We start from the raw sequence: 17,631 nt of genomic DNA, 5'->3' as shown, positions 1-17,631 counted from the left end.
CCTCGCTCGGTAAAGCTGAAATGGAGAAGGATGCGGGGAAGAAGAAAACGGAACTCGCTATGCTTTAACATGTGACTTCCGTTTTCTTGTTCCCTGCATTCTTCTGCATTTCAGCTTTACCGGAATGCTCTACTGTTACAAGACAAATACGTTTAGACACTTAAATAGAAATTTCGGCGTATGGCTATTGCTCCGCCAGGTTACTCCTAATAGTTAGGCGACTATGCGCAATTCTCACGTTGGAGTAGAGTATTCCGTTGGCAGATTTGAAGAAGACTCATGGGAAGAACAAAAGCCTACTGCGCATGAGCGGGCTGAAGTGGGGGCTGGCTGGGGGCGGCAGAAGGCCCGGCGTGGCGCCCGCACCATAGGCCGCTCATGCGCAGTAGGCTTTTGTTCTTGCCAAGACTGTTCTCTAATCCTACAGCCAGAATAGACTATAAGATCAAATTATTCGTTATATCAAAATTGAATGGTGTGGTTTTAAATGTTTTAAGAGTTTGATTTTATTTAAATTTCCACAGTCAGAACCCTCTATAGACCATTCGTCCATAGACCAGTGTATGTGACATAGCGCATAGTGTATGTGGTAAGCGGTGACATAAAGGAGACGGAAAACCAAACCGCAAACAGATTTGCAAATCGTTGTTCCCGGACAAGGCGCTGGTGCGCTGGTCCTGCCGTGCTTGCGATTCGGCTCGTTTCCGGTTTGGTTCTCCTTTCCTTCCCCACACGGCTTCACTGGACATACAGTAGCCACTCGCTTAGCCGCGCCGCACGGTTCTCCTCTTTAGGCCGGCGCGGCTATGAGAGGGACCCCCATCTCCGCTAAATGGGGTATTTAGCTTCAAAGCTGTTAAACAGTAATCAGAGATCAGTCAGAATCCACGCCAGCAGTGTATGGCGGTGAGCAGTGGTGTCAGGGTAGCAGAGCTTAGCGCGGCTATGCGAGTGGCCACTGTAGACTGAAGATGTCTATTTCCGAAGGTGCAACAATAACCCACCATACCTTCGCGCAGTCATTTTATCTTACCGTTTCGAGATGGCAAGGGTCGCTTTTCATAAAATCCTCCCCAAATACGATGCGCACCACACCTGGCATGTGGTGACGACTGACAGAGCAACCTGACGTCGGAAAGTTAAATATGAACGCATTCTCTTTCCAGCCGTTGATTGACCATGAGTCCAGACGCACTCGTACCTTAAAAAGATGCGTACATTTTGTGAGGTAACCGAACAGAATTGCCTAGTGCGTCGAAGCCCTATACATGATTTACATTTCGTACTCTTCAAAATATCTTGTCCAGAGCCCACTTAGCTCAAAGCGCTTCACTAAAAGCTGTAGAGTACTGGGCGCATGACATTACATAGGCATTTAGCATGTCGACGTTTGATGCTGGAGGATATGTAGTTAGCGATAAGAAGGGTCGAAAAGGAGGGTCGGCGCAAACCGCCGCGTACGCTTGTTTGAGCTCGCTCCTGTCCACATTTCAGGCGTTAATAGTTCATAGCGAACATGAACGGATGCTTAAGTGTCGAAAAATCGGACAGGAGCGAGCTCAAACAAGCGTACGCGGCGGTTTGCGCCGACCCTCCTTTTCGCCGGACCCTCCTTTTCGACCCTACTTATCGCTAACTACATATCCTCCTGGCCACACCAAAACGCACCCCTCTCCCTACCAACAAAGATTCGCCACTAAACGCCAGATTGACGTATTAGTGATGCGAAATTGACGTTTTTGGGGTCCAAAAACACGTCATAGTGACGCGAATTTTCATAATTTTGACGTTTTGTGACCAATTTCTGTGACTTGAAAATAGGAAATGAATATTAGCATCATTAAATAGTTGCAAATGCTGGTTTGTACAGAACAAGCTTGCTGAAAATCATAGCCATTGTGTCGTACTAAAATGAACTGGGTGTAGCTCGTAGTGCTCCATGGGAGGCTCTCGGGAATTTTCCTTAGTATCTGCGAGTACCAATACATCACGTAGGAGATACAAATAGTAATTCTTTAGATACCTTATACCGAATGATTGGGAAACATTTGAGGTCTAAGGAAGTTTTCCCTTTTCTCGACCTTTTCTGGGATATAATTAAAGCAATGGGTATAACAGGTGTTCAGGCTCCTATATCCTGCAAGTTAACGTTCTGAATTTATTGTTGGGGGTACTTCCTATCCCGTTTTGTAATTTCAGCCCCCTTTTTACAACTTAATGAGTTTTACGTTTCCTTGTCAAAAATAACCAACTAGTGCCTTAACCGTTAAAGATAATAACACAAACCATATTTATTGAACGTTCTGCTTCACGCAGTAGTGAGTCCCCCGGTGACGGCACTGCCTATGCCGAAGCGCGCCAGAGGTGGCACCAGATCCCGTAGAAATAAGTCGGTTCGCCCGGCCGCCACCGCAGCGCGGCGATCGGCCGTGGGACACCCCCTCCCTTCCCCTCCGCTGTCCCCATTAACTCATGTATCCCCGGCAACCTGGACCCGGGGCTGGGCACAGGAAAGGGGACATCGGAGGGAAAGAGAGGGGGTGTCCCACGGTCGATCGCTGCGCTGCGGTGGCTATCGCGCGAACCAACTTATTGCTACGGGATCTGGTGCCTCTTTGCGCGCCTCAGTGCCACCACCGGGAGGCTTACTGCATCGTGGTCGGGTTACACCCGGTCACACTTGAAGGCAGCATGACACACCTTCAAAGTTGCATATTGCCTCTCAAAAATGTCAGTGTAATTTTCTTACAAAGAACTGCTCTTTTTAACGTACAAACAATCTGGTAACTTCGAAATGCAAAGAAATCCTTCGTATTACGAATGGCTTGGGTTTGTAATACGAAGAGCACGGGTCTGTTCATAAACTGGTGCTCTGTGTTGGTTGAGCGAATAGCGAAGCCTATTACTCCAGTGATGACCAAAAATTTTCGCGTCTGTGTGTGTCTGTCATAACGATAACTCGAAGGGTTGGAGCTAGGGACGTAAATATTCTACTGTAGCTTTGTATCATAAAAAGAGAGAGCTGTGTTGATTTTGAGTCCCCTAGTTCAAAAATTGATGTCCTAAAAATGGAAAAGCAAATGCCGGTCTTATGAAAAATATTTCTGTTCCTTCGAGGTAACTCGTATAAGTAGAATCCAAGGCCTACAGTTTTGACTGCTGCGCTCGATCTCTAACCGTTCAAGCGCCAGAGGACGTTTTCCACCCGGAAATGACCCCAAAACATTTTTGTTTATTCTCAGGTATTTGGTGCTGTCCGGTAGGGTAACTAATCAAAATAAAACCTCAGGCAAAATTTGTGACTGTAGGGGCCGAAGGCCTATTAAACGACTGTGCCTTTTGGTCCACTGGGGTGTCAGCGCCGCAGACTTAGGTAGATGTAGTCCAGGCGCGTCGCAGCGTAACAGTGTCTCCGTTGAGACATCGCGAAGCCTGTTACGTGAGACGCGATCTGACGTACATCTATCCGGTAGTAACGCTGGTTGTGGAGTAATAGGCTTCGCTTTCGCTTATAGAGAAATATAGTTTTTCACATTGAAATACATACCCAATATTCATCGTTAAACTTTGTTGTTTTCTTCATAGTAACGTTGCCGTACAGCTTTTGAAGTCTAAATGGATTGGATTTGTCGAAAGGTGTGAGAGCCACGAACAAGGTGCTCTCGTGGGTAGACTCATCATCAGCGCATTGAGAGACGGATTCCGAGTACGCAATATATGGTCCCTGAGGGCAAAAACGATTGAGGAACCAAGAGTGCTCATACTCATTGCTAAGAATGTTTATCACAGGAACCATTGCACACGCTGAAGATGTATTCTATGCTTGTGTAGAAGCACTCGTCGAAAGTCGAGAAGGTCGACAGTCCAACGTTTATGACAGTACAAGTGTGCACAATTGTTCGCCAGGCTCACTGTACTGATCGTGGGTTACAAAACACTATCACGATTTTCAGCAGCGATGACCCCGGTTTTTCTCTCTGCAATGCCGAGGGAAACACACGGCAGGCCTATTTTTAAAGCTCCGTAACATATTAGAACATAAACGGATATTAGTCACTCAACGTTGCAAAAACTACATGGTAAGGTGTAAGCGTGTAAAAGTTACAAATGCTAAAATGCAAGGGATATTAATCGTGAAAAACTGACGAAAAGATGGACTTATTACAATTCTTTCCTAAAGGCCCCAGTTCAAGTGACGTGTTTCAACTTTTAACTTCAACATGGATGAAAAGAATTTGTTTTCGCCATATAACGATTTGGTTAACATAGACATAACAAACAATAAAGGTGCGTAGAAAAATTTGATATGATAAGCAAAATTCTGCTGCTAGAACAAACTCGTCGCTTTAGTAACATGCAACTGCCTCATTGTTTATTGAATGAGGATTTCTTCTTACAACAAACACATTAGTTGTCCTAGCGACGTGTAAGTTCTCGTGGTAGCAAAATCACGGTCCCCATAGCAAATTGTTCGCTGCTGCATCTCAAATTTATCTGTTATATCTATGTTACCAAATCGTTGGTTTCTCTTTTTCTGTAAAACAGCGTTTGAAAAAGTTACGTAAAGAGTCTGACTCTTCTCGCGCACCCGTGTCGGTAATGAGGGTAGGTACTTGAATAGCAGCACTACCGACTTCAGCTTTGTACCGGTGACAATGACAAAATTAAATCTAAATCTGTGCGGGTCTGAGGGTACCGCCGCCCGCCACACCAAGCAGGGCCCCGCACCCTCCAGCGTTGATTCAGGAGGCTCTTACTGCAAATGGCGAAGCCAGGCACCCGGATAGGATTTTTGACCACATGAGATAGATAGCGAGCGCGCTGGCGGGCGCCAGGAGCGCCATGGTGGGCGAGCGTGCGGGCCACACAGACTGCAGAGAACTCGATACAGCGCACAACGTGTGTCGCGTGTTGCGAATAGAAAAGCACGCAAGCGGAGCATTTGAAAAATGAAAACGTTTTTGTTACGTTTCGGATACTTTGTGACAAGATAGGCCCGCAGTGTGAAATGAGCTGTGTAGGGCTCCCACGGGATACAATCAAAGCACATGTGCACAGACTAGCAGAGAAAGACTGTCGGCCGCGCTGGCAAAGCAATCGCTTCGCCTAAAATATGGTTCACTTTGTCTCAGGGTTATACTTTTAATACACTTACATGTCGTTTTCTGATTTTTTGAGTACTTTGCGCTGCCAGTTTTCTTGTTCTTTTAAAAACCTTTATGAGCTAGAACTAAAAACTTTTTTCGTTAGTTAGTTGGCGGATCAAATGTGAATCGGCTGCTATCTATTTGTATTAGATATTGGCCACATATCCGGTATCGTATCACCCTGAAATCTGACTAGACTTATATTCCAATGCAGATCAACATCTTCTTGGTCTAAAGGTCCGACATAACGGTCCATATATTTGCCTTCGAATATATACACACATATATGTATACAAATACACACACACACACACATGTATATATATAAATAGTATTGTCCACGATTCAATCATTTTATTGCTTTGTGCAGATTATTCAGTTTAACGCCATAAATTAATCATTGCATTGTTTTTAACATATTTCGGACAAATGAGTTAATTTCAGGATTCGCTAAGTTCGTAAGAACGCTGGGGAAGTACTTTTGCCCGCAGTCTCCCCAGGAAACGATACCGTACTGGAGTGTGCCAACGTAAGCTGGGCCACCGGAATCTCCCTGCAACAAATGATATCGCATATTACTGTTTATTTGTTGACAAAGGTCGGGCTCCCGGTCCCGGCTAAGTGTTGTAATTGTGCTAAGTTTTCTTTTAAAATCAGCTGTAAGCTTAATGTAGGGGCTTAAAATGTGTTACCAGCGGGTCAGCCCTGTTCTCTGTGACATACACTTTATGTCAATTTCCGCTGGGCTTTGTGGCGGAAAGGCAAGTGAACTTGTGGAACCAGTTGTGTCAAAAGTGCAAGAAACAACTCACATAAAGGTTTACTGTGTACCATTATAGAATGCAATCTAAAAAAAATCATCACTTTGACCTTCAAAATGGGACGAGCTACTGGTACACACCCTTCAGAAAACAATATATGGAATGATAGCGAACTTACGCTGCAAAATGCCGAGTTTGGAAAAGAGGTTGTACAGATTTCTTGCTCTGTAAACGTGGACCCAAGTTTGTTCGAACATATGGTGCGGCTCAGAGCAGTGTATACTCCTCTCCTCAGCTGCTTGGAACTGCTGTCACTGTTGGTCTGAAGATTAAGGAACATTACGGCTTCTGCACGCTACACTTACAATTTAAAGGATGAGTTATGTTGTCCCTCAGATGATAAAGTCTGTGTTCATCCAGACCGGATAAAATTTTTGTCCTCAAACTAAACAAGTTTTGGAGGACATTTAACTAAGTTTCAGATACAAAATTTGTATCCCGCCCGGATGTAACAAAAACAGTGTCGTTTCATGGACGAAATTTTTACCTTTCATTTATTGTGTAGTATCAGTTTATTGTATTAAAATTAATGTAGTAGAACAGTTAAAACAAACTCAACCGAAAAACTAAGAGGTTGCATTATACTCTATAACTAACTTTGTCCCTGAAACTAGAAACAAATAGGGCATTTCACCCAGTTCAAACCGGATCCAAAGAAGGACAGTGATGCTACATGATCTGTTTCCTACCTGACGCTCATTGGCTCACGCTAATGAAGTTCGCGAAACCCGCGACTAGGTTGGTGACTGCCCTATTGACGGGTCCGAGAACTTCGTCGGCGTAGGCCAATGAGCGTCAGGAAGGAAAAAGTTTATGTAGCATTACTCGTCTTCTTTGGATCCGGTTTAAACTGGATGAAATACCCTAATTTCGGTCCATAGTGTCGGAGGTCTAGGTTCAAAATCACAAAAATTTTAAACAATAAATGTGACAAATGTTGCTCACAAAATTGTTCCCTCGTCGTAAACAAATTAGTTATGCGCAATGGTCACGAAAGATTGCAAGTGCAACCTAAATAAAAATATAAACGAGCACATATATGCTCGTTTGATCATAAATTGAATACAAGGAATCTAGCGAAGCCATCGACAGTTCAATTTGAGAGCTTGATAAGATATTATTCGAGGGGTAGATAACTCGCCTGCCAAATGTACACCTCCAATTCTGCCCAATTCAAACTAATTCAGACCAATTCAATCTAATTCAAACTACTTCAAAAGTAATTCAACTAATTCAGTCCAATTCAAGCCAATTTACATTCAATTCAAGTCAATTCAAGCCAATTCTCTCTAATTCAGTAGAATAAAATAACAATAATTCAAACCAATTCAAAAATAATTCAACCAATTCAGTCCAATTCAAATTCAATTCAAGCTAATTCAAATTCAATTTTTGAAATTGGTAGGCCTACACCTAATTCAGGAGGTATCCACCCCTCGATATTATTCCACAAAAATTGAAATGTCATCATCTAATGATAAAGAAGCGCCATTATAGCACAATATCAGGGATAGCAATACTTGCCTTGTATATTCCCCATCCCGCGATTGTAAGAGGTGTACCAGGTTTGGGAGGTGCGTTCACTTTGGTTATAGATATGACACCAGTTTTAGCACCTAGGGGTACGGCTGACCTGAGTTTTATTACCGCAACATCATAATTTGCATAGCTACTCCCATTCTTTAGGTAAACAGCGTGGTATTTCGGGTGGACCCTTATGTCCTTTACACCGTAAGCACTTCCACGTTTGCCTGTCTTCATGAAATCGGACGAACCAGCAAAAACCACAGTCTCCGTCGGTTTCCTAGAATTAAATCAACACTTGTACCAATACACGTATTCTTGAGTCAAGATTCAGTAATTGGCGTAAAAGGAATAACAGCCTAGTCGTGACTGTAAAACGTACTAACCCTGCACAGTGCCCCGCCGTTAAAACGTGAGTGGTTGATATCAGAGACCCTCCACACGATGAAATCTCAACATTTTTGTCTGATTCGTAATTGTAGGTAATAACTTGTGCCTGTGGGACATAGTCTTTTACGTTAAGTTTACTGCTTGTTATTTAAACACTGTAACGCCACATTCAACGCCAAGTGAGTTGTGTCTTGTGTCACAGTGCTTGGAATATCATGTCACTTTCGTTAGAACGTGACATGGTAATGCATTGCTCTGCTCTCAGTGCTCTCACGGGTTAAGTGCACAGTAGATGTTCGTTTCGTCACTATGCAACCTATGTGACGCTTTCATCCCGACTTATTTACTTCTTACGTTAACATGTTAATGTCTATATAATATGGAACGAATCGACGCGTCCAATTAACGTCTGATCTCGCAGTAACTCTAACGTTGTCCGATCTCCCAGCGATGCTCTAACGTCGTCCGATCTCCTTTTGGCGCTCACTCCGCAACGCTAGCTTCTTTAATTTACAAGAAAAATAATAGCAGTAGAAGAAAGGTGAAAATTGCTGTGCGTATCTTGATCTCTTAGGAGCGAGTGAGCGTCAAAAGGAGAACGGACGACGTTAGAGCATCGCTGGGAGTCCGGACGACGTTAATAGGACCCGTCGGTATGCCTCAGTTTAACCTTTGAAATTTTGCAGTATTTGAAGTTGAGAACTGGGAAGGGTGTACAAGTATGTTTATTGCTTAGCTTGCGAAGCGAGTGAAGCCTAGGGGCAAGCTACTAATAAAAAGAAGGAGTTAACCCCGAGGTGGGCTCTACGGACTCAATGCCCGGAGCCCAGCCACGGGGTAGATCTGAAAAAAATTACGAGTCGTGTTTCTAAAATTGCTGATCGCCTGGCACGCTTAGGATAGCGTGATAGTTGTGAGGTAAGCGGTTGTCGGGATGGCACTAGGAGGTTAGCGGTTTTAGATAAGTGGTATCGAATTGTGCGTAAATACGTCAGAATTCGTCTACACCGACATCACTAACGGGGATTTTATCGCCCAAGAAGTGTTTCCGACAGCTTTGTCAATAAAAATAGAATTCTGATCCACTGTCGTCGTAGAGATGGAATGTGGGGGGTCTTATTCTTATTAAAAGGAATGGCTCAACACAAATAACTTCTGTAAATAAAAAATTATACTTTTGAAATGCTATTATTTCTTGGAAAGCGACTTATTCCTGTGTTGTCTTTAATGAACTGAAGCAAACAAGCTATCATCCAAACCAGTGTTTTTTAACATGTACATTCTCAGAGAAATCCAGCGCGTTAACTTTGAGGGTGAGGCATCATATTAAAAAAAAGAAGTATACACTTCAGACATGTTTAAATTTTAGTTTATGGCATTCTAATACTACTATCGGAAGCTATTTCCCCTTAACTTACAATCAATTTCTAACCATAGGGTCTAAGAATCTATCTTTATTGACTACGGCACCTAAAATGCTTTGAGGCGATAAAAAAACCCGTGAAGTACTTCAGCGTGTAAGCTAAACTTAAGGCGAATCTGCTATGGAAGGCCTCCAACTCTCTTACCATGAATTTGGCATCATCCACATGCGTTACTGTTCCGCCGATGATCTTTTCGTCTAATAACCCATCAAGGGCAAATGTTTCTAAAACTGATCATTACCAGGTCAGATTATAAGTCAACACGTTTTTAAGGACTAAAACAGCAGTTGTATTTGGATCAATTTACCTGCCGTAGCGCAAACAATGGAGATGGGCAACCAAGCCATGTTCTGCCGAGTCGCTGAGCCAGGTCGCAGTGCACGGGATACAGCACTGTAGCCCGCAGTAGTTGCTAGCTTCACAAGCCGTAAACCAAGCACTCGATCGTGGTGCATGTGACCCTTCGTGAGTACCCATTGGATAAACAGCATAACTACGTAATCGTGCCAGTGGCGTTAACAACTCATGGTGTGCAATTACGAGTTGTGGGGCTGTGTCCCCCAAACTTTCAGACAGCATTTTTTCGGTTCTTGCAGGCGCCAGTACGCAGGTATACACACACTGGCTGGGAATAGAAAATTTCGTACATGTCGTATGTACACCTAGGAACATGATTTATAGTTTAAGTACTTTTGTAATAGAAGTGACGATAGGTTTACTTTTCCTTCTAGAGCCGACCACTTTGGGTCTACTAGACAAAACAAAATCATCGTCTTGGTCCGAAATACGTATGAACCAATTTTGGATCAATATCGCATTTTACTCAAACTGACATATTTTTAAAATAAAAAGTGCAGATATGAACTCAAAGAAATTGCGTTTTGTTGAGGCAGAACAATAAGTTTTACGAGTCCTTTCTATAGGCCTGTTCCAAAACCCGCGTGCTTTGATAATGGGAGGAAATACGAAAATCTGGTCAGAAATAGGTTCAATCGCTCTTCTATTTTCTTTAATTAATGTGTTGGATTTAGTTAGTGAGTACGAGCAGATGGCAATAATATGCTAAAAACTATACTCAGCAAGTCTGAGAGTGCATAGTTTATAATACACGCACAAGCAGGGCGCACTAACGTGTAACAACGTACTTTTCCTGCGGAAAGGGCTTTTACACCGCCTCGCTCGATCGAACATCGATGCTACTCCAGACTAAGATCATTTTTTATTTTTATTTTGCAATTTTGGATGGCTGGAGTCGGCTGGTAGAGGGAGCAAGAGAGAGAAAGTGAAACAGCATTTGGCGGTATCGGGGGGTGCATAACCCCATAAAAATGAGTACAAGGGATGACCAAATAGTAAAGATTACGAATACCAAAGAATATGGTATGATTTGCCTGCATTATAAATCTTATTGACCATTAGTTGTCCCGAGATGCATTTCTGTGCCCATGGAAGGGATGCTAATTCGCATTATTATTCGCATGCCCGTTTTTATTTAGGCAAAATGGGCTCAAAAATTCATATCGCCATCAATAAATTTGTCCTTTTGAAGGGACCCTCAAGAGTGTGTGGATTACCAGGGATAAACAAGTCTGCGTTCACCTGATAACCACAGTCGGGCACCCGTCGGGTGGTATTGATCGGGTCGGAGTGAGACATAACTAATCTCAAAAGCTTAGCGGGCTAAAGCAAGCTGAGCACCCCATAAGTTTCATTGCTGCTGCGTTGCAGTCGTTTTACTACAGACGACCTTACCAGAACGTCTAGTATCGCTGTCCTCCGAGCACGTTAACGACAGAGTAAAACTGGCGCAGAACTTTACCCGCGGAGCTCAGGCTGAGTTGCCCTAGGCCCCTGCACCTCAAGGCAGGCGCCCTGCTCGCTGTCAGCATGACCAGGATGAGGGCGCGCTCCTCTGGCAGGCTTACGCTGTCGCTTGAAGCTACGTGGTAGGCAGCCGTATGCAGTGACAGGCTAGCATCCGACAGCTCTTGGCTGAGGTAGGAAAGCTGGATGAAGACCACTAGCACGCGAAGTATTTGAGTGTAAGTCGTAGTAGTTAAGTCATTTGATAACACCTGCGTACAGTAATGACATCTTTCATATTTAGAGTGGTCAAGGGTAGCTCACAGAACCCACAACAGTTTACTTTTAAGCCGCTCCGAATGAGCGTAAGGGTGAGTCGGTGAGTTGCTTGCTCAATCTCATTTGCAAAAGAACTTCTTTTGAATCTCAGGAGTTTTGGTCAAACTATAGGTTTTCATGAAATTTTCCTCAGTTGGACTAGGAGCTTAAATACTTAACAGTGTTCAACGGCAAATTTGAACACTTGAAAGTGCCCACACTTTCATGGCAACCCCAAGATGAACACTTCATAGTGTTCAACTTTACCGTGAAACACTTTTCAGTTTTTAAATATTCAGTCAAAGACTAAAAAGTGTGTAACGTGGTGTTGAACACGAGGATGTGCACGCCTGTTGCACACTTCATGAATCAGTGTCATAATTCAAATCTAAACCATTCGACAGAAATTTTGTAATCTGTTATAATACCCTGGTGTGGCTCATGAATAAAATTGGCCGGCATTCGTAACCTCCACATAAAAGAAGCAAATTTACTGACTTCGGGCAGAGTCGGGAAAAGGTCACTTGCCGACTCCTTTCCAGTGCACCGTTGCTTGGCTGAACTTTTCTCATTACCTACCTGGAGGGTAGCGAAAAGTGAGTGGCAGAACGAGCTGGCCATGACAGGTGCCAGTTGTCCCGCGAAAAAATCGGTCAGGTCCATGACAAGGTGGCGAAGTCGCTGGTGTCTGATTACCGCGTCCCTTAGGACCTCTGAGCTCGCTGTGGAGGTGAGGCGCTGTGCGAGGGCGTGGTGTAGGCCGGTCGCTGTAGAGGTGGCGCAGCCCAGCGCTATCACAAGGTAGTTGATGGACAGGAGGATGGTGCAGAGCGCACAGCCCCAGAACAGGCGAGCGAGGGGGAAGCCCAAGGGGCCCGCGTACGGCACGAACGGCCACAGCGGGAGCAGAGAGTCGTCGGAGCGGAACGAGTGCGCGAGAACGTTCACTGCTGTCACCATGGCCAAAGCCATGGTCTCGAGGGAGAATGCAACGATGCGCTGCCTCGTGCGGGCCACCCAAACCTGTGCCATTTAACGGCTTCAGACAAGGTTCCGGGCCCAGCAAGCACGCCTGCCCCTCCGCCGAACGAAGTTGACCCGCAACTCCGTTCGGAAGGGGTCGGGGCTGGCCGAGGGCCTGGCGGTGGGCTACTCCTATTCACCTCTTCACACACGTCTGCCTCCATGACTTCGACTAGTCGTTTCAATTCCTGCAGGATAGTCCAGAAGCGTACGTCACGGAATATGGAGAGACACACGAACCCTGAGTAGCAAGAACTTAGGGTTGTGATGGGCATCATGGCTGCCTGTACGGATGTGGACTTCCGGACGGCGATGGTGGCCGCAATCAGAACGCACGCACCCATGTACAGAGCTGTGGTCTGAAAGCAAAGAACTACATAAAGGGACTCGGTTCACTGGCTGATCTGCACCTCCGGGCTGCTCAACGCACGCAGCTCCTATACGACGAGCCATTGCTGGGCACATAGCGGAGACTGTCGTTACGCATTAGTTCACGGTGATCACGGAGGATTGAATGCGAAAAGAGCTGTACTTATTGGCTGAGCGATAAGCGAAGCCCATTACTCCACTGGCCGAAAAGTTTCATTCTGTTTGTTTGTTCATTTGTCTGTCTGTGTCTGTCCGCACGATAACACAAGAAAGAATTGAGAGAGAGATCTGGGAATTTCAGGGTCGTTTTGTATCATAAAAAGACAGATCGAGTTCGAAGATGAGCATTCTGGCTCAAAAGTTGAATAATTTTTTTCTCAAATATTTTTTTATGGGCTTCTACGGGCTAACTCGTGAAAGTAGAACCCCCCCCCCCACCTCTGGGCAAAATTTCGTCCGTTTTGCTCTTTCATGTACAGTTTGGGTGCTAGGAAGCATTTCTTGACAAAAATGAGGTGAAAATGACCAAATGGTCTATTACATCGTGAAAAGACACTTTATCTGGAAAAATTGTACATTTACTCATATAGGGTATTCCAATGGAGCGCGGAGTAGAAGCAAGAACAAAAACGGAACGTGGAAAGCTGCCCGCACTCCTCCCCGCCTGCCCCCCACTCCTCCCCGGGCGCTCCGTCTAGTAGAGGACAGGGGGATGGCGCGGGCGCCTTTCCACGTTCCGTTTTTGTTCTTCTTGCTTCTGCTCTGCGCTCCATTGGAATACCCTATAAACCCGTTTCGGTTGTCAGCGCCACAGGCCTAGCTATATGTGCGCCAGGCGCGTCGCAGCGTAACAGTGTTCGTGAGAAATCGCGAAGCCTGTTACGCAAGACGTGGTCTGGCGTACATATAGCTAGTGTACTCATACTCATCTACTCACTAATTGAACGAGTGTCAGATGACAAGATAAGTGCTCCGGAGTAAATATGTGTACATACATACAGTGTACAGGCATGATAAGAACATAGTACCGAGCTCGGATCAGATTTTTCTATTTCCTCCCTATATCTATGTTCTTCGTTAACATAACGCAGGTAACTAAGCATTCCGGTAAAGCTAAATTGCAGAAGAATGCGAGGAAGAAGAAAACCGAAATCACTATGCTTCTACATGTTTTCCGTTTTCTTGTTCCCTGCATTCTTCTGCATAGCGTTGTCGGATCGAAACGTCCTCTCGAATATCGAAAATCGAATTGTGATCGAAAGGCGTATTCGAAAAGGTTTCGATATTCGAAATCGGTATTCGGACATGTTCGAATAATTCGACATTTTACCAAAAATACTTAAAATACACCAAAAAGGTTATAAAAAAACAGGGTGGAAAAAGGCACAACTCTTTTTTGGCTGAGCGATTAGCGAAGCCTATTACTCCGTCTGATCGGAAAAAACTTTTTCTGTGTCTGTCTGCTAGAGAGGATAGCTATCCTCTCTAGCTGTCTGTGTATAGACCATTTCACCCCAGCGCTTTTCGACCTCTCGAAGAACAAAAATACCGGAAGTCAGACAGTATATGAAACGTTCCTAGCCGTTAAACACGTTTGAATGAAGCGGTGTGTGCCGTAAGAATATATTTTTGACTAAATTTAGGTCGGAGAAGAGAAGATTGTCGGTTGCATTGACGACAAACCTCTATTTCGTGAGACACTTTACCCTGACTTCCGGTATTTTTGTTCTTCGAGAGGTCGAAAAGCGCTCGGGTGAAATGGTCTGTGTATCTGTCCGCACGAAAACTCGAAAACGAATTGAGCGAGCGACCTGTGATTTTCAGTGTCGTTTTGTACCATCTTAAGACAGGTCAAGTTCGAAGATGAGCATTCTAGCTCAAAAATTGGACTTTTAAAAAATCAAAAACAACGGGTCCCAAAAATGACATTTTTTGAAAATATTTTTATGATGGCTTCTTAGAAGGTAACTCATCCAAGTAGAGCCCTACGGGCGAAAATTTCGTCCGTTTTGGTCTAGCTCAAACCGTTGAGGCGCTAGAGGGTACTTGTGACGAAAATAAGCGAAAAAATGTACAACCATGCATGCTTAGTCTAAGTAATGGGGTTGACGGGCCGGAGGCCCGTATCTTTGAGTACATTTTTGCTCTACCCGACTCGGGTGTCAGCGCCGCAGGCCAAGGTAGATGTATGCCAGGCGCGTCGCAGCGTAACAGTGTTTCGTGAGATATCGCGAAGCCTGTTACGCGAGACGTGGTCTGGCGTACATCTACCTTGTTATACATAAGATAGGAACAGTCATCAGTCATTATTAAGAAAGGAACAGTAACAATGTAAAAAGTAAACTTTGTAATTATTACAGATCGAGGGAGGCCGCGGCGGCGGGAGCGGAGGCGGGGAGGGGACTCGCTTTCAACCACGACTAACATCCCGTCGAGACGGCACACTGGTCACTTCGCCCTCTGGTACACATCGTACAGTTTCTCTTGCGCAGTAATAAGTCAACTTTACACCAGTTCCAGAAATTTTCGAATATTCGAAACCGGTATTCGAAATTTCTAACAATTCGAAAGCTAAAGGTCGATCACGAATAGTCGACTATTCGAAAGCGATTGTTCGAATAAGCTATTTCAGCATTACCGGAATTCTTTATTAGTTTCCATAAGTGCATTTGTTTCGGAAAGTTTGAGTGAAAGGTGATTCTGATCCGAAACAGTGACACATGAACTAATAAACGTTTTTCGGATCAGCCTCTGATGGAACTTTGTTGGCTGAGCAGTAGCGAAGCCTGTTACTCCGTCTGGTCGGACAAACCCTTTTTTGTCTATCAGTGTGTCAGCACACTAACTCCAGATCAAATTGAGCTAACGACCTGGAATTTTCAGGGTTGGTTTGGACCACTACCTATATGAACGCCAGACAACGTCTCGCGTAACAGGCTTCGCGATATCTCACGAAACACTGTTACGCTGCGACGCGCCTGGCGCACATATAGCTAGGCCTGCGGCACTGACACCCGCGACGAGCAAATGGGAGCGTATAGGGGAACAAGGCCTTCCGGGCCCAAAATTTGACATACTTGAGCCATTTGTCGGGGTCTTATTACTCTAAAATTAGGGACATGAAACTTGTGCTGTTCGAAAACGGTTTTCATCAGAAGTTCGAATTTTGACAGATTGTTATGTAAAAATCAACGTTGTAGTGATACTAGATAATCTAGGAACCCTTTGGCCCAAAAGAAGGTGGAGTTCGACCCTTAATGTGTTGTTCAAGTATTACTCCCTTTACAATAGGGTATTTCACCTGACGCAAACCGGATCCAAAGAAGAACAAGAGCTCTTCCTGAACTCTTTCCTCCCTTGCTCTGATTGGCTTCCGCCGACGAAGTTCATGAACTGGCCGCAAGGGCGGTCGACCCCTAGTGTCGGGTCCGGGAACTTCGTCGGTATCGGCCAATGAGCGCCAAGGAGGAAAGAGTTCAGGAAGAACTCTTGTTCTTCTTTAGATCCGGTCTGCTTCAGGTGAAATACCCTATAAAGCATTCCGGTACAGCTGAAATGCAGAAGAATACGGGGAATAAGAAAACGGAAGTCACCATGTTAAAGCATAGCGATTTCCATTTTCTTCTTCCCCGCATTTTTCTGCATTTCAGCTTTACCGGAATGCTCTATTCTGTGACATGAAGCCTGTTTTACGATTTAATAGGCTATTTCAGAGCTGGACGTGAAGAAGTAAAATAGAACAAAACGGGCACTGCGCACGCGCAGACGCCCCCCACTCCATCTCCTGCCTCCCCCTCTCTGCATCTGCACATGAGCAGTGCGCCTTTTGTTCTTCCATTTTACTTCTTCACGTCCCGCTCTGAAATACCCTATAGAACATTTTGTCGTTTACACGTTTTCGCCAAGAAATGACCCATGGCGCCAAAACGGTACAAGATAGAGCAAAGCGGACGAAATTTTCGTCCATGGTGTTCTACTTTCACGAGTTACCTTTTATGAGCCCATTTAAAAATATTTGAAAAAATAAATATTTTGAAGCCTTTGGTTTTTGATTTTTTATAAAGTCAATTTTTGAGCTAGAATGCTCATCTTCGAACTCGACCTGTCTTTTTATGATACAAAACGACCCTAAAATTCCCAGATCGCTCTCTCAATTCTTCCTCGAGTTATCGTGCGGACAGACAGACAAATAAACAAACAAGCAGAATGAAACTTTTCCGGCCAGTGGAGTAATGGGCTTCGCTAATCGCTCAGCCAATAAAAAAAGATAGTTTCAAGATGAGCTCAAAAATTTTATTATTACTAGCTACATGTACGCCAGACCACGTCTCGCGTAACAGGCTTCGTGATATCTCACGAAACAATGTTACGCTGCGACGCGCCTGGCGCACATATAGCTAGGCCTGCGGCGCTGATACCCGAGACGAGCCATTGGGAGGGTATAGGGGAACAGGGCCTTCCGGGCCCAAAATTTGACATACTCGAGCCATTTGTCGGGGTCTTATTACTCTAAAATTCGGTACATGCATGAAACTTGTGCTATTCGATAACGGTTTTCATTAAAAGTTCAAATTTTGACGGATTATGTAAAAATCAACGTTTTCGTGACACTAGATAATCTAGGGACCCTTAAGCCCAAAAGAGGGCGTGGTTCGACCTTTAATGTGTGGTTTAAGTATTTCTCCGTGTACAATTCTGTGACATAAAGCCTTTTTAACGATTTAATAGACCATTTTGTCTTTTTCACGTTGTTTTCGCCAAGAAATGACCCATAGCGCCACAACGGTACAAGATAGAGCAAAACGGACGAAA

The 17,631-nt window shown here is 44.5% G+C and overlaps 3 protein-coding genes across 6 annotated transcripts in view; 1 reads left to right on the top strand and 2 right to left on the bottom strand.

Moving 5' to 3' along the window:
- Positions 1 to 9,780, bottom strand: part of LOC113216394 (trypsin-like) — an 11,823-nt gene extending 2,043 nt beyond the window's left edge. The window contains exons 1-8 of one of the 2 annotated variants that reach the window (XM_052277602.1): positions 9,614 to 9,780; positions 9,451 to 9,536; positions 7,879 to 7,988; positions 7,493 to 7,772; positions 6,087 to 6,230; positions 4,758 to 5,700; positions 3,548 to 3,724; positions 1,034 to 1,201 (exon numbers count right to left, since the gene is read on the bottom strand). In XM_052277602.1, the coding sequence (XP_052133562.1) occupies positions 5,545 to 5,700; positions 6,087 to 6,230; positions 7,493 to 7,772; positions 7,879 to 7,988; positions 9,451 to 9,536; positions 9,614 to 9,761 (924 nt within the window). In that variant the 5' untranslated portion in view covers positions 9,762 to 9,780 and the 3' untranslated portion in view covers positions 1,034 to 1,201; positions 3,548 to 3,724; positions 4,758 to 5,544. The remainder of the gene's footprint in view (positions 1 to 1,033; positions 1,202 to 3,547; positions 3,725 to 4,757; positions 5,701 to 6,086; positions 6,231 to 7,492; positions 7,773 to 7,878; positions 7,989 to 9,450; positions 9,537 to 9,613) is intronic. The other variant, XM_026436139.2, reaches the window with a different exon arrangement.
- LOC113216393 (uncharacterized) overlaps positions 1 to 17,631 on the top strand; it is a 101,070-nt gene that overhangs the window by 71,246 nt on the left and 12,193 nt on the right. The gene's annotated exons all lie outside the window — the stretch shown is intronic.
- The window catches only part of LOC127752363 (uncharacterized), an 8,346-nt gene continuing 1,484 nt past the window's right edge, over positions 10,770 to 17,631 (bottom strand). The window contains exons 1-4 of one of the 3 annotated variants that reach the window (XM_052277600.1): positions 12,861 to 13,237; positions 12,591 to 12,809; positions 12,007 to 12,450; positions 10,770 to 11,381 (exon numbers count right to left, since the gene is read on the bottom strand). In XM_052277600.1, the coding sequence (XP_052133560.1) occupies positions 11,067 to 11,381; positions 12,007 to 12,450; positions 12,591 to 12,794 (963 nt within the window). In that variant the 5' untranslated portion in view covers positions 12,795 to 12,809; positions 12,861 to 13,237 and the 3' untranslated portion in view covers positions 10,770 to 11,066. Of the gene's footprint in view, positions 11,382 to 12,006; positions 12,451 to 12,590; positions 12,810 to 12,860; positions 13,238 to 17,631 lie in introns of those variants that run through there. The other 2 variants (XM_052277601.1, XM_052277599.1) reach the window with 2 other exon arrangements.

The sequence above is a fragment of the Frankliniella occidentalis genome, unplaced genomic scaffold (assembly GCF_000697945.3).
Source record: "Frankliniella occidentalis isolate FOCC.00 unplaced genomic scaffold, Focc_3.1 Scaffold11, whole genome shotgun sequence".
In the NCBI taxonomy this organism is placed as follows: Eukaryota; Metazoa; Arthropoda; class Insecta; order Thysanoptera; family Thripidae; genus Frankliniella; species Frankliniella occidentalis.
The sequence above is the reverse complement of the archived record's forward strand: the minus strand, read 5'-3'. Positions and strand labels throughout refer to the sequence as shown.